The sequence below is a fragment of the Manduca sexta genome, chromosome 23, assembly GCF_014839805.1.
Source record: "Manduca sexta isolate Smith_Timp_Sample1 chromosome 23, JHU_Msex_v1.0, whole genome shotgun sequence".
Taxonomy (NCBI): Eukaryota; Metazoa; Arthropoda; class Insecta; order Lepidoptera; family Sphingidae; genus Manduca; species Manduca sexta.
The window spans coordinates 14,585,150-14,604,898 of record NC_051137.1 but is presented as its reverse complement, the minus strand read 5'-3'; the positions used below and the strand labels follow the sequence as shown (position 1 = coordinate 14,604,898).

Here is a 19,749-nt window from a genome sequence, read left to right as displayed (position 1 = left end):
CAGCAGGCCTCGGGAAGAGCGCTTGTTCCTGTTCCTTCTCTCTCTGGCGCACCGCCACCGCCGTCTCCACCAGGAGGTACAGGCACTTGAACTGATCCCGGTCTCTCCCCTCCGCGCTCGGCACCACCTGGAGTTATAGGACTCCGTTAAGAACCAAAAACATCATAGAAATTTCAAATTTAAAAATTTCAAACCCAACTGCAGGTGATGCCGGTATTAAAACGTTAATGAAAAACAACATACTTTTAAAATTTTATTCGCAAACAAACGACTAAAACAAAACGTTCATTCTGTTACAAAAATGATCAGAAAATACAGTTTTAACACCGACCTCTCCAACATTCAATTTACAGTGAAAATCTTACGAACTAAAAGCTGCAATAAAACAAAATGGGCAAGTTAAAAGTAACATAATCTAAGTATTATAAGTCATCAAAACTGTCGGTGTCAATGACATATCGGACAGGAATCATCAGTGCTATTAGTTTGGCATTTCCAATAAAATCAGGCACTGGAAGTGATTGGAAAAATGCCAGTCTCTCAACAATCAAATGTGGTTCACATTAGGATCCCAATAAAGGTCATATTGGCAATCTAACCATAGAAAGCAAGATGATAATGCCGCCGAATCTAAGAGTTGGTACGACACCACATATCGGTTGTGGCGACCTCGAGCTCGACGGCGACGGGCGGCGGCGGCGGCGGCGCCAGCGGCGGCGGGCTCACCTGCATGCGGCGCGGGCGCGGCACCTGCGTCGCCGGCACCGGCTGCAGCGAGTGCCACGTGCTCCCATCCGACGACACCACAGACTGCTCCGCCTCCTCCGTCGTGTTCACCGTTACTACTGACGCCGTGCTGGGTGGAAACGGGTTGTTGAGTTACGAGTTGATAATGTGATTTGGCGTAGTTTGAAAATGGAGATTAAATTAATCGCTAGGGAAGGAGATATTGTCAAACAGCAATGGTTTTGAGCTTAAAATTTCCCTGTTACATCATACAGAAGACTAAAGATCAGCAGAACAGTAAAAGATATAGAGGTTCGTATGCAAAGCAGCTTTGGCTAATAACACAAAACAGATGAAAACTAACTCCCTGGTAGCCGGGTGCAGGTCGTGGTCCTCCGGGCCGTATCTGATGACGGACTGCCACACAGAGGGGTCGTACTTGACCTCCTCCTCGCTGACGGCGCTGGAGTACCCCTCTTCACCGTCGCCGAGCTCGTCTCCGTCGCTGCGGTACACCAGCAGCCCGTCGCCGTAGTCGTGGCGGACCTCCACGCCGTTCTATTATACAAGTCGTACGTAAAATGAATGTGATAATAGCAAAACACTTTTGGCATGAGCATGCCGCCAAAATAATTTACACATATTATTTTACTAATTTTTGTAACAAACCTCAACAACAATCCCGTCCCACGATGTGACAGTAACATTCCCGGCTCCCATGCCCATGCCCGAAGTAGAGGCGGCAGAAAGCCGCACCATGGGCCCCACGCCCGTCACGGCGCCGAGCTGTTTGCGGCCCCGGCGCGATATCGTATAGTGCAGAGGGTCGTGCCCCTCGCGCCGGATCATCTCGGGCAGGATGCGCCGCCGAGCGTTTATGAACCAATTGCACACCTGGCAAATTGATTTCAATACGATTGAACTTTGAACCCAAGTTTTGGTTGAATATTCCATTAGGCGTAGCATAAACGCAGTTGTCGAGGAACACGACTTTTATGTGAAAGTGGGAGTTTGCTTCGGCGACATTCACGCCACGCCTAGTGAAGTAGAAAAAACATACGTCAAGGGTAAATACCAACCTGCAAAACAGTCAAATTCGCCTCCTGGCTCAGCGCGAGCTTCTCCGCATCGCTAGGGTACGCATTATACCGATGATCATACAGCCACCGCTTCAATATCTTGACCGAATGCTTCGGCAGATTCCCGCGCCGTTTCCGCACAGAGCCTACGATCACCGCCTGCGGTGGCGGCGGGTGGCGAATGTGCGGATGCATCATCGGATGCGGTTGGTGCGGATGCGGCATGTGCGGATGCGGGTACGGGTGCGGCAGCGGCTGCGGCAGTGCCTGCCGGGCCGTCTCCGTGTCCCAGTCAGTGCCACTCTCGTTTTCATCGGTTGAGGATGTGGAGGGGAAACGATCACGCGCTGCCAATCAATGAACGAACAGTTTTAGTGTTAAAATTATTGTTAAAAGTCATAAAAGACTACGAACCTCGAAGAATGATAAATACAGAGAGGAGAGTTGGTTTACTTAATGTCGTTTTAAAACAATTTGTGAAACATTTTTCGCGTATGAATTCATGTATGAATATGCCATTTAGCGATAACTTGTGTACCTTGTTTTCTCATGTTTTTAATAAAATTGGTACCTAAAAATAATTACCTACTTAATGTTTTGATTATAGACATGGATAGTTTATTTTTAAAAACGGTTCGATTAACAAACTTAACATATTATAGAAATTTGCTTGAATAAGGACTCCAACAACGGACTCATCAGTCATCAAAGATCACGAATATTTTTTCTAATTCTTTTGCTCCTTTTCTTATGGAACATTGTTCTAGACTTCGGTTTTTGCAGTACTCACGCAATTTGATTTTCATAACGTTGATCACTGATTTCCGCAGTCTGGTGGATAACTGAGTGTCTGCAAAGCAAATTTCCCGCCGAATACGTCAACGCCACCGTCAAACTAGACTTATATGCTATTTCTATTCATTAGTCTCAAAAAATCTTAAAAGAAAGCAAAATTTTCATATGCACTTTTAAGAGATGGTAATAGTTTCACGTCGATTCGAGCAATGATTTTTATTTTGGTGTTTTTATTTCAAAAATCGATGCGGAATTCGTGACAATTGACAACGACGTGTGTCGTTTGTCATTTTGATTAAATTTTTGAAATTTGGAAAAAAAGAATATTTTCGCAAGCCAGTTGATTCTACGCGAACTACTAAAAAGGTTGTAGGTATATTATAGACAGAATTCAACCTTTTTTTAAAAAATGAGGCAAACAAACAAGAGGGGGCCTATGTTTCGGGATCTCTCACTAAATAAACAAAAGTGGAGCAGGATACCTCTCTAACTATAGCAAAAGAGCAACAGGATGGCACTTCAGATTGGTTTTCCCCATACTTAATATCTCGTACTTATTACTCTAGTCGAGATATTATGTGGAAAATATATCAAGAGTGTAGTTCTTCGACTTACTTCCTTTTCATTTTGTATTATTTAGAAATTAGTAAAATAACTGCCTTTACAGATATAATATTATATTTAAAATATGCGAAAACAAGTAACATTTACTATCAAAAATTAAAAAACAAATTACGCTAAAAATCACTTGTCGTCGACGACGATTTCTGTTTTGGGCTCTTCCGTAGCTGATACGGGGCATGTGGGTGCTGGGTTCGCTGCTAGAGCGACTACTGGGGCGGAGGCCGCTGACATTGGCTTGGATTCCGCGGAGTCAGCCCGCTTCAGACCTTTCTCTATCGTGTCTGACAGTATCTCCTTGAGGGTCGATGCTAACGCCTTAGGATTGCCTGTGCTATCCAACTGAAACAATCGTGTTGACAAACAACTGAGAGAATAATGAAAATATACTCAGTTGCAGAGATATTGTCAAAATGAAAAAAATCTACGCTTACCTAATATTTGTTTACCAAAATGCAATACAACGTCAATCATTTTAAAAACAATAACATTATAAATGAGTACGTAAGATACTATTGGGAAGAAATGCCTTCATTCTTTATCAATTTTCCACATTTGCCTTCTCGTAATGAGCCATTCGAATCATTATAAGTTAACAATTCTTACCGTCACAACATGTCCACCGAATCGTTTGTGAATGTTTTTGACTTTGTGCGCCGCCTCCCTCACTATCTGACGCGCTGCGTTGATCTCCGACTCTGGCCTTCCAAGTTCGGACAGTTTGTTCTGCAACCGCGTCGCTGCTACCTATAAAAAATGAAAATAAATTTACAAGTTTTTCAACGCTGCAGTAAAACAATCGTGATTATGATCAAGTGTTATAACCGTCTCCGTCTACACTACGTGGAAAATCCGACATCTTAATTATTCGAAAGATCAGTTAGGTGAAACACAGCTTGTCATTACAATTCGAAACACCAAGACACGCCGTTACTGGATATGGTGTACTTAACAACTGATTCCCCAATAAAAAACACCGTACAATATCAAGTACGGTGAGCAGAAAACCCCAAAGTGATATTTGGGGTTTTCTGCTCAGTATCAGCCCGGAGTCTGGAATTTGTGCCCGATATGGCGATAGGCCCGCCCCCTATCACATCATGGGACGGAACATACTTGGCGAAAAGTGGGTGCCCTAGTTGCGCCTCTGCATACCCCTTCGGGGATAAAATGCGTGATGTTATGTATGTATGTTATGTACAATATCAAAGTTGATATGTGATGTCACATGGCGAAAAGCGCAGTATCTATCTGATAATGTACAGCAATGCCGTGCTGTACTTTATCAGATAGACTTTACTACCATATACATACCTTCGGGCATAGGCGTAGTAGCTTGGGGGGAAGGCAAGGTTGGGTGGCACCTACGCTAGACAGGTCTTTGTCCATCCAAGAAAAAGCGTCGCACTTATATATCGATCTTTTACTTTTTGCATATGAAATCGGAGAGCTTCATTTTACACCTACCTGCTCCTTTACTAAATTCTTTAGCTACGTCAATGCCTACGTGCTAGTAATTTAACAATTAACACCACTAACCTCATTATCAACTTCGAGGGCGACGACTTTTTCAGGCCATTTCACCTGTCTGTTAAACATATTAGACATACGAGGGTTCTTCGGGAACCCAACCAAAATGAACCCTGTCGCTTCCTGCTGCAACAGCATAGCTTCCTTTATTAGATCTACGGTCAGTTGCTGAAAGAAAACGTAAGATTGAAGTATTTTCTGTATAAGTTGTACGAAACTGATCCTTGAAATTTATTTTAAAAAAGTGTCGCAATTAATTTGACGCATCAGTAATTATAAGATTTTAAACTAGCATCGAAAAGTGCAATCGTTATTTCTGTAGCACCTATTTGAAGATTGCCGAGATGCCACACTAATTTGGCTGAAGACGAAGAAAACTATGGTATCATCGGTTGAGCTACCTAATCGGTGTTATCTGCAGGTCCCTCTCTTACTCCAATTATTCTTCTACCGTTCTGTGTAATACTCTCGTAGGACACTTACTTCTGGAATATCGTCTTGGGCCTGTAGTTTATCAGAAATTAGACGCCCTCTGGGGGTATCCTTCAGTGCCTCCTCTCTCACAAGCTCCCCTGGCCTGATCATGGTGTAGCCAGTGATGTTGGAGATGGTCTGCGCCACCGTTTGGTTGCCAGCGCCCGGCACACCGTTCACAAATATAACTGGCAGGTCTCGAATGGGCGTCATGTCATATGCCATGTCATCCTATGGGATTTATTGGCAATGATAAATATTATGAACAGAAAGGAGTTTGCGTGGTAAACTGTAAGCGAAATGTGCCTGTGATATATTTTTGCCAACCCCTAAATAGGGGGAGGCGTGATGCTATGAATGTGTACTTCATAAAAATGTGTTAACAGATTCGTGCTTAAAATTTTGAAGAATACAAACTATTTATTCATATCTCATCGTAAATAAGACGCATTGTACCACAGAACACATTATGCTATAGTCCATGGAGAAGCCCTGCATGAGGCTTTGGCGGCGCGGCATGCTCTGTGGCTTACCTATACCGTGGTTTTCGGATTACTACGCACACAAAACGTTTCCGAGATATCTTGTTGCACTAATATAGCTGCGCAAACCATCCCTGCACGATGCTACATTACGGAGCCGTCTGTATACAAAGGGGCTACAGATGCCTATGAACTCTAATGGATGCCGTTATCATCTACGACAGTGGGAACCACCGATATTATCATCGACCTCAAGCCAAACCTACTTTACATCAAGACATCAGTTAACTCTCATCAAACTAAACTTACCTCATCATACGATTTGGAAAAGAAACAACCCATTTTCTCACCGATTACACTAACCACAAGTGTTTTATAACAATAAATATTAGTTTTTCCCAACAAAACCAGTGCGGTAAAATGACATTTCCAAATGATTGACACTTGTTTGAACGTGCTCATAGATTTTGTGACGGATTTTGAAAAACAGACAGTGTTATTGTCAAGAACCTGTGGGCTTTGATGACAGTACGACATGGCATGATATTTTATTTCGATTAAATCTCAGATTATACCCTATTTAGAAAAAATAAAATCTATAGCATAATGTGGTAGAAACACACTATCTACAGCGTGAGTTGGCTGGTATTACCGGGATAATCTCCGAATATCTCATTTCATCGGGCCAATGAGATATCCGAAAGCCTCAACACACTCCTCTGTTCCATAATCTCCCTTTTCTTCCATGCTATTGACGCGTCCCCATTACCATTTCTGATATTGTATGTGTTTTGAGGTTTATACTCAATAGAAATCACAGCTGGCCCCGCGTTTGTATTCATGCCTAAACTATAAATACAAAAACTAATTTATTTATCGGCTTGTATCCTGCAGTCCGCTACTAGTACTTTAGGAATAGGATCCTCTTCTGTGTAATTGTCGCTAAGGAGTGTTGTGGTTTTAGATTACATTGTAGATCTAATGGCAGTCGTGTTTGTATAGCGACAGAAAAGACGGACATCTTTAGTCATTAAAAAATAGCTTTTGCCATATTATTAAGGTAACAGGAGAGAAAAGTAGGTAGGCACGAACAAAAACGTAACCGAAAAAGGTGCATAATTACATTACTTTCCTAGTTTAGAGTTGCATTTCATCCGAAATCCACCTGTAATGATGTTCATAATATTGTACGGGACCATAAGGTACTTAGTAGTAGTTTTAATACCTAGCGGAACATTTACGTGATAACTTCCGACATTAATGTATCATGAGCTGTCGCGTATGAATAGGCTGCGTTAGAAATTAGAATTCATCCGAGCATTCTAATGTGTCGACGAATTGTGACTACGCTTATGACATACGTTTTCCTAACATACTCAAAAAAAATAACATAGGAAGATAGGTACTTAGATACCGAAAATTTTAATAGTTAATAATTAACAGAAATTATTAATAAAAATCATAAAAAAAAATTACTACGCAATCAAAATGCTTTTCATGTTATTTTTAATAACAAACTCAGCATTAATAACTGGATACGAAGACTGCTTCAACAACAAACCCCTGAAGTACCATCTCATCGAGAAGTGTCACAGATCCAAATTGGGAATAGCGGCGTATGCAAATTTCACTTCTATAACAGGGTGCCAGAGACTTGGATTGGAGAAGAGAGGTCTGGCGATTAATTTCAGTCCCCCTGAGGCACGGGAAGATGACATGGATCAATACACGTGTGAAGTACTAAGATGTGCGGAGTCTGAAGGTGGTTCTTCACTGGTTAATGACACCAGATTTGATTATTATAGCTTATATGCAAGGCCTATACGTGAGTTTTTTTTTATAATCATGTCTTTTACTTAGTTTTTGTTGGTACCTACCTACTTATGTGAATGTGTAATAAAAAATCTTGTTCAGAATATAAGTAATAGGTTAGGTTTCCTGTTTTCACAGATTTTTAAACTTATTACCTATAAATTGGAATATTTTTATGCTACCTGTCCAATCTGCAAAATAATATGAATATAATACCAATGCAGCTTCTACAAAATACAAAATAATTGATTTTAACATATCTATTTTAGCGATTGAAAACGCGACTTGCGTGCCAGCGACTGGAATGTTCCACTTACTACCCAATTTACTGAACTACACGGAGGCGGCTCGCGAGTGTATGAACCTCTCTGGTAACTTGGCAGACATCATCACGGAGCAGAGGACTGAGGCGCTGGCGCAGGTGTTAGCCAACGCTAGTGTTAATGAAGCCTTTGTGGGAATGACCAGACATAATACAAGTGTTTTTAGAAGCGATAATGGTAAGATTTGTTTATTAGTCGTGGATACCAAGTAGGTACTTCAACTCCTTAAAGTTTAAGTTTTCGACACGCTGCGCTAAATAATATTTTTATATTTGTTTTATAATGTTTAATGTTATTGTGGAGGTATTTAGAAGAAGTCTAATATCAACAGTTTCAAAGAGAAATATTAAATTTGCTTGTTGAAACCTAAATTTAATTATATTCAGGCTTATTTTTAAACGTATTACGTAATGGATTTATGGTGCAGCCATTTGTTTATTGTTGAATAATATGTTCGTGCAGTGACAGCCTGTGAGTAAACCAGTACTGCAGCAATTAAGTACTTATTGTTTCAGGTAACAAATATATATGTATGGTGTAAGTTGAGTTAGTTGTCAAAATAAATAAATTAATTTTTTCTAACCATTAAACTACAATAGAGATTACCATCGCTACCAAATAACACAATTAATTTTAAAGGTAACTCCTTGGACTGCACGACATACCGCGCCTGGGCTCCTGGTCACCCTTGGAGAAACTTCTATGAGTATGACTGTATGCTGATCACCCGACAAAAGACTTGGAAGACCACGCCCTGCAGTAGTCGACGTCGAGCGCTTTGCGAACTCGTACCAAATGGGCCTTATAAAAGAGGATCCATATTTCTTTCAAGAAATCGAACTGGTAAATCAATAACATCGTTGTCTCAAATGGCATAATATTTAAAGAATGAAGGGTGAGCATAAAATACTGTGAAGTTTGGGTTCGATTCCTAATTCAAACTGAACTTTGAGTAAGTTTACTATTACATACTAGTTCTAGGTATTTTCAGACACATCGATTTTCTATGCTATATAAATCGACCCGCAATGTTTATTATAAAAAGATGTATTTTTTTCAGAAACACTAACACAGAAAAATTCTACGGAAATAAGCACTGCTATGGCGCTGTTCAAATGAATCAATAATATCGAGAAAATACTTTTAAATGCTAGATATTTGACTAAATACTTTTTATCCACATTTTTGTACGTGTTAGGTCTTATTTGTAGCAAAACTCACCCACACACAATAACCTATGGCCTACGCCTGTAGGTAGTAAACACTCATTATAATATATCTTAGCAATATTTCTAAATAAAACAAATGTAAAAATTATTATCATGACCTATGTGTTTACCGCATTATAATATATATTAAGTAAGTATATAACTTTGAAAGATATACCTAAATGCCAATGCCGATTATGAAGTTTCCTTCACAGGTCCGTTGAAGGGTGGAACCTGAGTGCGAAGCTTATCCAAATACCCCACGCTACACGTTCAGCCGATGATAGCCGATCTTACCCAGTCTTAAAACTTTTTAATAAATTGTTGACTAAGAAGAATTTCAAATGATTCGACTGATGGTCATAGAGTATATACTTATATAGTTTTGCGGCAGTATCACTATTGTGGTTTATCACTATTATGTAGGTGAGGGGGGCTACCCTATTTGATACGTCTGTCCCCCCACCCCCAAAGTTAATACTATTCAAATAAGTTGATGGTGAGTTCGAGTTAGTTAGGATTATAGATTTTGTGATACTGCCGTTGATTAGAAAAAGGGTGTCATGAGGGCGAGCAGCGTCCGCTATTGGATACGTTGCCCACTCGCCCCGTCTGTTTTCGATATATTTTCAGGAATCAGGAATAAATGAAAACACCTACAATACTCTGGCATAATAAAAAAAGGTTGTTAGGAGGCGCCAGTGCCGCGAGCGGTGCTCGGCCCCCCCTAAGACATTGTGCCCGTGTGCAGCGCATACCCTGCACAATAGGTAAAGCCGCCTCTGCTAGGCATTTTAACATTGCCTTGATTAATTTAATAAATAATGATAATTTAAATCCATCATAAAAGTTGCGTTTTATTAGAAAGGGAAGTAATTTTCTCACATTATTTTTATTATGACTGCAATTTACCACTTACATTATTCTCAGGGCAAAACTATGCATTAATAAAACGTAATTCATCAATCTCCATGACATTTGACAGCGACAGTTCTTCGTCCGTCGCCCCTTGCACGGGGTCATAATTCGCGTTAGTTTTTAAAATTGTGTTGAATAATCCGTGTTTTTATTGTTTATTTAATTTTAATCATATTCTTTTGAATTAAAAATGGGTCAAGGTAAAAGCCAGTTTTCGGAGGACGAACTCCAGGATTATGAGGTAATATTAACATTAAGCGGGCTAGATATTTTTTGTTAGTAATTACTATGACCTGTTTTGGCCGTGTGACTAATCCACACTTTTTTTCATAGGATCTCACGTATTTCACAAAGAAGGAAGTATTGTAGTAAGTACATTTTTTTCTTCTATATATATACTTATATATTATTATAACGTATCAAAAATCGCCCTTTATACATAAATACACCGCAATTTAATCGCAAATAGACATGCTGTAGCGTTCGTATAAATGGTTTCTTTTTTTACTTTTTAAAATAACGAAATATCACTTCTTGTGGACATACAAGTTTTTCTCTGCTTGAGTGCTTTTATTTTTATTATACTCATTCATGCTTCTGTTACTGTTTCCATTTATGATTACGGTATTTTAATATTAAGGGTGACTTAATTAAAAATTAATCATCATATCTATAATGCCATCATAATAAACTCTGAAGGTCACTAAGTTCTGTTTTAGAAAGAGAATATAAAAAAATATTAAATACGAATCAAAATTAAAATTTGTTTACCAAAACATAGGGATAGATTTGCTAAGCACATTTAAATCCTGTGACTCCTGAAATAGTCCTAACTGTATCTCGGGAGCCAGAGTATTGCTACAAACATTTAGCAGTTAATTGCCAAAAAAGAAGAAACAAACTGTATTAGTCAAAGCTAATAAAGAGACAAACGTAAAAAGAAAATAAACCATAGGTACAATAATTGTTTTCCTGCCTACCTATTTGAGGGTAATCATCATTTCAGCCGGGAATCGTCCACCGCTGGACATAAGTCTCCCCTATTTAGCGCCATAGGGACCGGTTCTGGGCCGCCCTCATCCATCCGATGAGGGTAAAGATATGAATTAATTCCATTGTGCAGACCTACACACTTTGTTACTGTTATCAGTTGACCTATGTTATCAATGGTAGCCTAGTAGGTTGATGCCCTTTCACTATTGTGCATGTGATAATTATACAATGTTGTGTTTATAAAAGGAGGCAAAACTTAAACATTATTAGCCATAATTCACAGAATTGGTTTTATTAAGTGATAATATAAAGGTAGCCTATAAACTTGAAAGTTGATAATAATCATCAAAATAAATTATGAATGTTAGATATTACTAAGGCCTTTTGGCCTTATGACACTTACACTAAATATTTGGGTTGTACACCAATATTTAAATCAATATTGGGTTTAAATACTCGAATAAATTTGCCATTGATCTCTCTCTCATGATAATCTTACACATAATACTAAATTGGCAAAAATTCTATTCCTTGATGATAATATTGGCCCTGTATGTTTGTAAAGTATTAATTTATTATTAAAACCAACTAGGCGTTTATCTTCTCCATTGTTCTCTAGTATGAACTGGCAGACATCACATGCTATTAAAATTGATTTGTCCTGGACTATTCTTTCATGTAGTGTTTCTTAATTAACACATTAAATTATGCTTATCTTTTTGTAAACAGCGCACATCAAAAATTCAAAGCCCTGGCCCCCGAGAAGGTGGGACACAATAAAAATGCCAAGTTACCAATGGCCAAGATCTTGCAGTATCCAGAGTTAAGGGTCAATCCATTCAGGGATAGGATATGCAAGGTGTTCAGCTCTAGTAATGATGGAGACTGCACCTTCGAAGACTTTCTGGACATGATGTCGGTGTTTAGTGAAATGGCACCAAAGGCTGTGAAGGCAGAACATGCTTTTAGGATATTTGGTAAGAAAAGATAATTTATTTTTTACAGGTAGGTCCTAGATTTATAGTTTGTAAACTTTTTAATTGTTATGTTTGTTGGTACAAGTATAGCGTGCTACGTATACGCCCCTGTCAATGAGCTAATAAATTTGTGTGCTATGAATTAGTGTTTGTTTCACTTGTGACCTGTATTGCACACCTAACAATAATTAAATAGGTTATTTTACTTAGCTCGACTTTAACAATTATTCTATACGAAATGGTAAATAATAACATAAGAAGCTTTTTGTGATAACAGTAGTAAAATTTGTTAAAAACAGGATAGCACCTCATATTTAACATATTGTAATGTGCAAAAATGAATGCATAATGGGGTAATCATTTCACGTATTTCTTACGCGCGCATCATAATTCCCATTGATGTCACAAAGATATTATTGAGTGCCTTACGATCGTAAATAATGAATTATTTTGTCACGGATTTAGGCTTATGACATGTACAACCATATTTTTACTATGCTTTACAAACCAATTTTCAGATTTTGATGGGGACGATATGATCGGCGTGTCGGACTTGAGAGAGGTCATCGAAAGGCTGTGCGGGCCGGATCACAAGCTGACCGACTCGGAGATACAGCAGTTGGTGCAGAATGTACTGGAGGAGGCTGATCTTGATGATGATGGTGCACTGTCCTTTGCGGAGTTTGAGCATATCATCGATAAGAGCTCGGATTTTTGTCAGTGAGTATGCTTTAAGGAATGATTGTTTCATGTTTTACATAGTTTGTTTCTTTGGGTATCAGTTATAATTGTGTGTAATATTTGTTATGCAAGTTGAAATTATTTAAAAATCAAATAGATAATAGATCTAACGATTAAAATCTTTTTGATGTAATCAGGATTAGAGTAAAAATATGTATTGATAAAAGTATTGTATTCCATACTTGATTAATTTATTATAATTTAACTGAGAGTAGATTCGGAATTCATATGTTAATATTTTTTTACAGTTCCTTCAGAATAAGACTTTAAACGAAAAAACACGGAGATGCAGCACATAATAGAATAAGTACACAACATTATAGTCACAAAGTAACTATTAGCATAATAGATTATTTATATTTTACATGATAATTAGCTATGTATACTAAAAAAGAAGCTCAGACGCACAAATATTATGTATTTACATGTATTCATTGTGATTCTTGTTAACAATAAGCAGATGGAAGATAGAAAGTACCAGATATTAAGAATTGAATATCAACCATTTAATCCAAGAAAGGTTGTCAATAATGGCTATGTAGCCATAACTCTGATGGTCCATATAAAACCACAATAGGCAGTTATACATTTGGACCGCAATGTTCCAAAATCTGATGAGTGGTATCGATGTCTCACATAAAAGAATACTAAGAATACTCAATGGATTGTAAGCTGATTATCAAGTTTATAAAATACTAATGTCTACAATAGTCTGATCGAAACAGTATTATAAGTTGTGTGTTAACATATACTTTATAACCAAAAGAAATGATGTAAAATTGTAACTCAAATTAGTAACTAGTAATCTCAAATGGGATATGCATGTTTTTGTACGTAGAGGTAATGTTGCCTGGTCGAACTGCAGAGTCGAAACGGAGGCGAATAGTGAATAATGTAGGCAACTTGCACATAAGAATCAGTACTGACATTCTATTATGTTCACATTTATGTATTTTTTTTTTCATATTAAACTTATTATGTAAGGCCTAATTGCCTAAGGCTATTAGTAAAACTGGGGTGGATTAATGTCGCTTATGAACTACAAAATTCGCTGTAATAACATAATAGAACATTATAGCAAATGTCTATACTTACTACAATAAAGGCAAAGTAGATTGCGCCCGCGCAGCGACTACGTTTCGACTCTACATCTCTTATCATCCAGCCCTAGACTAATATTTGTACACTAGGCATAATTTTAAACCTATCAATGTTTTTTACGAGGCTGGAACTCTCAAATCTATTCTTAAGAGAATAGTCATGTATGAATCTAGATATTGTATATTTAATATTATTTTAATAGAATTTTATCACATGTATTACTTTAACGAATCATGAATATTATAATCAGAGGACCCTATTCCGCCTTTTCGCGCTTACGAGCGCTGTAATCGAAGGACACCATTGATAGCCGTATAGGTAAATAGGGGATGTTTTTGACTCTAACCTAAATAGCTATCAAAGTTATCCTTTAATTAAAACACCCCTCATTATAAATAGACGGATAAGCCCACGTAGACGGAATAGGGCCCCCTGACTATAGTTATATATTTGAGCTCGAATATAGCTATCTGGAGGGGTAGTTTGTCTATAAGTACATAAGATAATGAATTGTTATATTTACAGAAATCATTGCAAGAGTAGCAGTTGCATACTATAATAGAGTATTTGAGTAATTTATGTTCTATTACGGTACGATCGTAGTGCTGAGGTCTCGAGTTCGATCCCAGAGAAGTGATATTGGGTTCTTCTACTCAGTATCAGCCTAGAGTCTGATATTTGTGTCCGATATGGCAATATCCCATCATGGGACGGAATAGGCACGACGAGAATTTGGTGCAACAGTTGCGCATCTGCCTACCTTTTCGGGGATACAACGCGTGAGTGTATGTGTGTATAAAATCTAACAGAAAGATTTATTAAAATTCATTAAAAAATCAGCACCGTTTAAGACAAAGTTTCACTAGAAAAGAATGGAAAAGAATGAGATGGTGCGATATACCCATTACGCCCATAATGTGGAGGACATTTCAATATTGGAAATATGAATCACTGCCGCATTTCTTAATGCAGTTTTCACAAAAGGGCTTCTTTTTTATAGCCTGCATAATTAGATATAATACACAAAATCAAATATAGGAAAATTCGCTATTAAAGACTTCTAGATTATGCTCACAGACTGACAAAAGTATCCTAAATTACCTATATCCCACAAATAGTCAATGCTATCCCACTATATAGCTATGAAAACACATTACATGTGATAATTTATAAGTAGAAGGTAGATACATAAGTTGTGATTTCATGTAATGCATTTAGTCTTCCTTTTTTACACTCATGTAAATGTAAATCTTTTTGAATTTCTATTTATTTTATTTGTATGTTGTGACATTTTAAATGTGGAACGTAATGAGCCAAAACTGCGCATTAATTTCTTTCACAAACATATCGCGCTCTTAATAAAATAATGACTTATTTCAAAATTGTTAATTTGTGGTAGTCTTCGGAAAACTACCTTTTTATGGAAGTTGCTATAAAATTGAGCTTAATAAAGATAGGTAAAAAATCAAACCTATAGCATCAAAAAAAAGGGGAAAGAACTAAAAGGTCGCAAACAGAAATTGGTTGTTTGACGATTCCTACAAATTGGCAATTTTGGAATGGGTCATTATTTTATTAAGAGTTATAGTCGGGGTGGGTCAGCTTGAATAAGAGTCTATTTATTACAGCGTAAACTTTAATGCACTTAACAATTAACACTTTTACATAAGTACACTCGCGCGCCATGGACTACGTGACTCTCTCGGTGGCGCGCAGGCTCACCATTAGTCGGGGGAAGATGTCACGTGCGGCGCCTGGATACACCTTGTTTCGGATACTCGCCGTTACGAGGTGTATCGTGCAGGCAACGTACCGCGACCTATACGGACGGGGAGTCTGCTACTAGTCACCGCTATAGAGTGTGATATATATTTTATATAAATAAACTTAGGAAGACCGTATTAGCCATATTTTGTGCGAAAATACGCCTGCACAACACTTGTTAAAAAATTGATTCTTATTTTCCAAGGTTTGGGCAAATAAACTGGGTGCTTTAGTTTACGACGAGGTTTTACAGTCGGCGATGAACTTGGGCTCACCCTGTCTCTGCACCCAAGCGCCAATCTCGGGACATGAAACTTAGTATTAGTTGAAATCAAAGATAAAGGAAAGATACACCCATGTGTATATTTACTATATATATGGGTGATGCATAAGTGTATCAAGAATAACTAATTTTATTGTTTATAATTATGATGAATTTTCTTTTTATATATTTTTTACATTGTGATCTCAATATATTTTATTGTACTTGTTAATATTATGTTGTAAACCTTGCCTCAATGCTTTCCACATTGAAATAAAATTAGGTGAATTTTATTAATTGCCAAATCTTTTAGTAAATTTTTCAATCAATGTTTATTTTTTATTTACCTATCCTTAAAATAATTTAATAGTTTGTTATATTTTTTTATATCTTACTAGTATGTTTGTGACACAACCCTTAGGACAGCTTTCCTAAATGAAAAATTAGGAAACTTTTCCAGAATGATTTTAAGTTTAACCAAGACCTTTGTCTATGCAAATTTAGTCCATCTTTTTATATGGTGATTCAGTATTCACTTGATTATTTGCTGTCTATACATACAATCATGGGTTTAACCAGTCATTGTATAGGGCAGGACCATGTTTTAAAGAAAAAAAATTACTTCTGTTTAATCGCTTAGGAAGCTAGTGAAAGGCTGGTAGTTTAGCTAAGATAAGGCTTTTATTATCCTTACCGGTGAGGATCGCGACACTTTCCTCCCATTATGTTTATTAAGATTTACATATCATTTTATTTCTTCTTTGCCGCCAGCCCGAGCTGGCTTCTTTGTTTACTTTATAATCTTTCATTTATTTTATGTGCAATGTAAATTATCTTTGGATTATATAAGTTACTTTATTTAAGTAATAATTAAATATTTTTATGTTTCTTGACTTATCATAAGTACAACAAATATGGGATGATTAAAGCATTTTATTTTACTGCGATATTATTTTTGTAGTTTTAAATATAAATAATAGTGCCTCAAAATGCTGTAAAGCAAAGACATCCCGGCTCCTCTTTATATATGAAATAATTAGTTTAATAATTCTGTGCCAATGTGTCAAGAAATACAAAGTTCATATCATGTTTTGTTTTAGTAACTCACACATTAATCCAAAATATATTAATAGATTACACATATTTTATCAAAAGTTTCACAAGTAATATATGACATCATTAAAGTAAATACACAATTTGGTAAGTATAAAAATATTTATTAACTTATTGGTGTACAGCCCAAATAAAGGTACACATAAAAAAATTTGCTTAGTTCTCTAAGTGGTTAGCAGATCAGTTCTGTAAATAGCCTGGCAGTTTCATTCTCATGAATATCCAGGTTGTGAAGAAAGAAACTAGGATACACAAGAATGCTACTGAGATCAATAAGATCCTGTTCAACTTAGGAGTGGAAGGGTTGTGTGTGCGGTCCAGGATGATGAACCCTAGTCCGCCCAGCGAGAACAGGAAGCTCGATGCCAATCCCTCCATGATATACTGGCCGTTGACCCGGTTCGGCATAAACGCTACTGGCCTGCTGTGACCGTGCTCGTCTGTTGTCGATCCGACGCTTGGCGGCTCAACTATCACGTCATATATAATGCCTATAACAATAAAAAAAAAATGTTAATCAATCCGACACATTCCGATTAGAATATCATTGGAAATTATCGAAAACAAGAAACTAACCTCCCGTCACCAAAAAGTACGATAACAGCACCAATGAGAAAGTTGTCATTGCGGACGGCGCTTGAAGCCATGTCGGCTTTTTGATTTTAATATTAGGAATTTCAAGTACTGTGAACGGTAGGGCGAATAGAGCCTCCATTTTTAATATTAAATATTCAAAACGAGCGAAAATTTATCTGAAATTGCCTGTTGACGTCGATGACAGTTGTATACAATGTTGCCATTCAAATTTCTTATTTGAATTTAAAAAGTCAATTTCTTATTTACATTTTATATATAAGAAAAAGTAGAATACAAATTGCAAGTTGATATTGCAATTATCCAGTATAATTATCTAATTATGATCTATTTTATAAAATAATATGTAAAGATATTATTTATGTTGCTATATCACAATATACCTTACAGCTGAGATTGTACACGCTTCATTTCACTCTATATTTACAATAAAAATAATTTACGTTTTTCGATAAACTACAAATTATTTTATTTTTAACTTAAGTATTATATATTAATAAATACACTTTGATATCCAAATCTTATAATTAGCTACGCAATTTAAAAGCGGTGGATTTTGTAACTGCGAGACAACAAGATTTCCAAATTGAAAGTATCAAAAAATATATTATAGTTCATTCGAAAATGGAACGTGAAAAAAAATCACACCAATGAAAATTTAGCAGTTGTCCTAACTGTTTTACTTCCATTGGTTAAAATATAAGTGTCCATCAATATGTTGAATTTCAACCAATCACAAAACAAAGAGTTGTTTGTTGCTTCCTAACGAAAAAATTGGCAGATGTCAAATTACACGATTCGATTTTAGTAAAATTATTGAAAAGTTTGCTCCTGCATTTTTAACATTTGTGGGCAGCTAGCCATTTTATCGTTATTAAATTCACACGTTAAAATGTACTTATCGTGCTAGTTTTATGTGACAATTTTAGTATCCATTGAATAATATCGTTAATCGGTGGCGTTGTGAAAAAATGTGTTAAAACTCGCAAAATGGTATGGACTGTGGACATATCACTCATTTTACGATGAAGGGTGGGTTGTGTATCATTTACACGTCTTTGTTGACAATTTCCGTGCTGTCCAGGTGAGTAGCCGAGGGTTTTTTGTCGACTTCATTACATAAACATTGATCGTGCGACATTTCAAAGAAACATTGATTGATTTCAGTTGTGCGCTGTTCCTTTTGGTGGTTTCCGAGGCTCTCAATGCTGAGGGTAGTGTCGGGAAGGACGTTGACCTCTCAGGGCTTCATAACGTCAGTAACAAAGGTGCTAGTATTAGCGATAACGATGTTAGTGCGGAGGAAGCTGGAAGTCTCAGTGCTGGTGATGCAGCGCCGGTCGAGGAGTCGAAGTCTAGTGATGATCAAGAGATGACGTTTACCGAACCGCTGTCATTGAACTCTGTAACAACTGATGGGTGAGTGCAGACATTTTGTTTTGTTTATTGTCTGAGGAGTGAAAGTGAATGGTGCACTTACATCTTCTTATTGGCCTTCAGAGCTATTCTGGTCATGAGGCAATTTTGGTTTATTTTTACAAAGCAGTGGGTTTGTTGATGCTTGATGATAATTTAAAATGCCAGTTGGTGTGATACAGTTTTGTAACTTTGTTCTTTTTATTGTGTGAAGTCTACTTGGTTGGAATCAAGTTGTGTTTAAGATTTCTGTGTATAAATTTTAATTTACAAACTGATGTCTATATAATATGGGAGTGACTAAATTACTATGTTACAAATTTAATTGAATATTTAATAGGTAGACTTTAGACTGCATTAAGTTTTATTTAGCAAATACTTTTAAATATTAATAACTTTCTCATATAAAAACAAATTATGTTTTGAAAGCATATTTTGTCACAACTAATGTTATAATGAAAAATGGCAAAATATCTCTTATATTTTATTGAATTCTTGAGGACAAGAAAATGTATTTTAATATAAAGGTATATAAAAAATGTTTAATTTACAATAACATATTTATGTACTCATGTTAATTAAAAACAATAACGCAATAATACAAGAAATACACTAAAATGTACAATTTTGTATTAAATTGATTAACTTAACTTTGACCTGAATTTATAATTGTTGGGTAACCTAGATAGATTATATCTTAAACACTGCCCCAGAAACAAATAAAACTTAACATATTGCATTAGAAACAATTAAATTTAAAGTAATTCATTTATGAGACAGACAAAGGTTTAATTTCCATTACCATCTTAGAAAAACAATG

General features: G+C 36.7%; 6 protein-coding genes across 7 annotated transcripts in view; 3 read left to right on the top strand and 3 right to left on the bottom strand.

Moving 5' to 3' along the window:
* Window positions 1–630: 630 nt before the first annotated feature.
* LOC115445978 lies at window positions 631–2,905 on the bottom strand. The gene is made up of 5 exons (XM_030172507.2): window positions 2,596–2,905; window positions 1,806–2,152; window positions 1,396–1,620; window positions 1,091–1,284; window positions 631–856 (listed from the first exon to the last, which is right to left on the bottom strand). The coding sequence occupies exons 1-5, from the start codon at window positions 2,609–2,611 to the stop codon at window positions 631–633; spliced, it is 1,008 nt and encodes a 335-aa protein (XP_030028367.1). The 5' UTR covers window positions 2,612–2,905.
* Window positions 2,906–3,260: 355 nt separating this feature from the next.
* Window positions 3,261–6,205, bottom strand: LOC115445986 (adenylate kinase isoenzyme 5). 2 transcript variants are annotated; one of them, XM_030172521.2, is made up of 5 exons: window positions 6,017–6,205; window positions 5,235–5,456; window positions 4,761–4,919; window positions 3,828–3,968; window positions 3,261–3,563 (listed from the first exon to the last, which is right to left on the bottom strand). In XM_030172521.2, the coding sequence occupies exons 1-5, from the start codon at window positions 6,167–6,169 to the stop codon at window positions 3,345–3,347; spliced, it is 894 nt and encodes a 297-aa protein (XP_030028381.1). In that variant the 5' UTR covers window positions 6,170–6,205; the 3' UTR covers window positions 3,261–3,344. The 2 variants fall into 2 exon arrangements, with proteins under 2 accessions (XP_030028381.1, XP_030028382.1); XM_030172522.2 differs by lacking the exon at window positions 6,017–6,205 and adding an exon at window positions 5,759–5,775.
* Window positions 6,206–6,331: 126 nt separating this feature from the next.
* On the top strand, window positions 6,332–9,896 carry LOC115445987. Its single transcript, XM_037441813.1, has 4 exons — window positions 6,332–7,532; window positions 7,789–8,019; window positions 8,482–8,685; window positions 8,903–9,896. The coding sequence occupies exons 1-4, from the start codon at window positions 7,196–7,198 to the stop codon at window positions 8,959–8,961; spliced, it is 831 nt and encodes a 276-aa protein (XP_037297710.1). The 5' UTR covers window positions 6,332–7,195; the 3' UTR covers window positions 8,962–9,896.
* A 145-nt stretch (window positions 9,897–10,041) lies between these two features.
* Window positions 10,042–16,135, top strand: LOC115445969 (calcium and integrin-binding protein 1). The gene is made up of 5 exons (XM_030172495.2): window positions 10,042–10,209; window positions 10,302–10,336; window positions 11,691–11,938; window positions 12,457–12,658; window positions 12,928–16,135. Exons 1-5 carry the CDS (start codon window positions 10,159–10,161, stop codon window positions 12,947–12,949), a joined length of 558 nt encoding a protein of 185 aa, XP_030028355.1. The 5' UTR covers window positions 10,042–10,158; the 3' UTR covers window positions 12,950–16,135.
* An 867-nt stretch (window positions 16,136–17,002) lies between these two features.
* LOC115445968 (oligosaccharyltransferase complex subunit ostc-A) lies at window positions 17,003–17,732 on the bottom strand. Its single transcript, XM_030172494.2, has 2 exons — window positions 17,496–17,732; window positions 17,003–17,410 (listed from the first exon to the last, which is right to left on the bottom strand). Exons 1-2 carry the CDS (start codon window positions 17,632–17,634, stop codon window positions 17,100–17,102), a joined length of 450 nt encoding a protein of 149 aa, XP_030028354.1. The 5' UTR covers window positions 17,635–17,732; the 3' UTR covers window positions 17,003–17,099.
* Window positions 17,733–18,286: 554 nt separating this feature from the next.
* The window catches only part of LOC115445965 (SUN domain-containing ossification factor), a 102,844-nt gene continuing 101,381 nt past the window's right edge, over window positions 18,287–19,749 (top strand). The window contains exons 1-2 of the mRNA XM_030172489.2: window positions 18,287–18,597; window positions 18,681–18,932. Coding sequence (XP_030028349.1) covers window positions 18,509–18,597; window positions 18,681–18,932 — 341 coding nt within the window. The 5' untranslated portion in view covers window positions 18,287–18,508. The remainder of the gene's footprint in view (window positions 18,598–18,680; window positions 18,933–19,749) is intronic.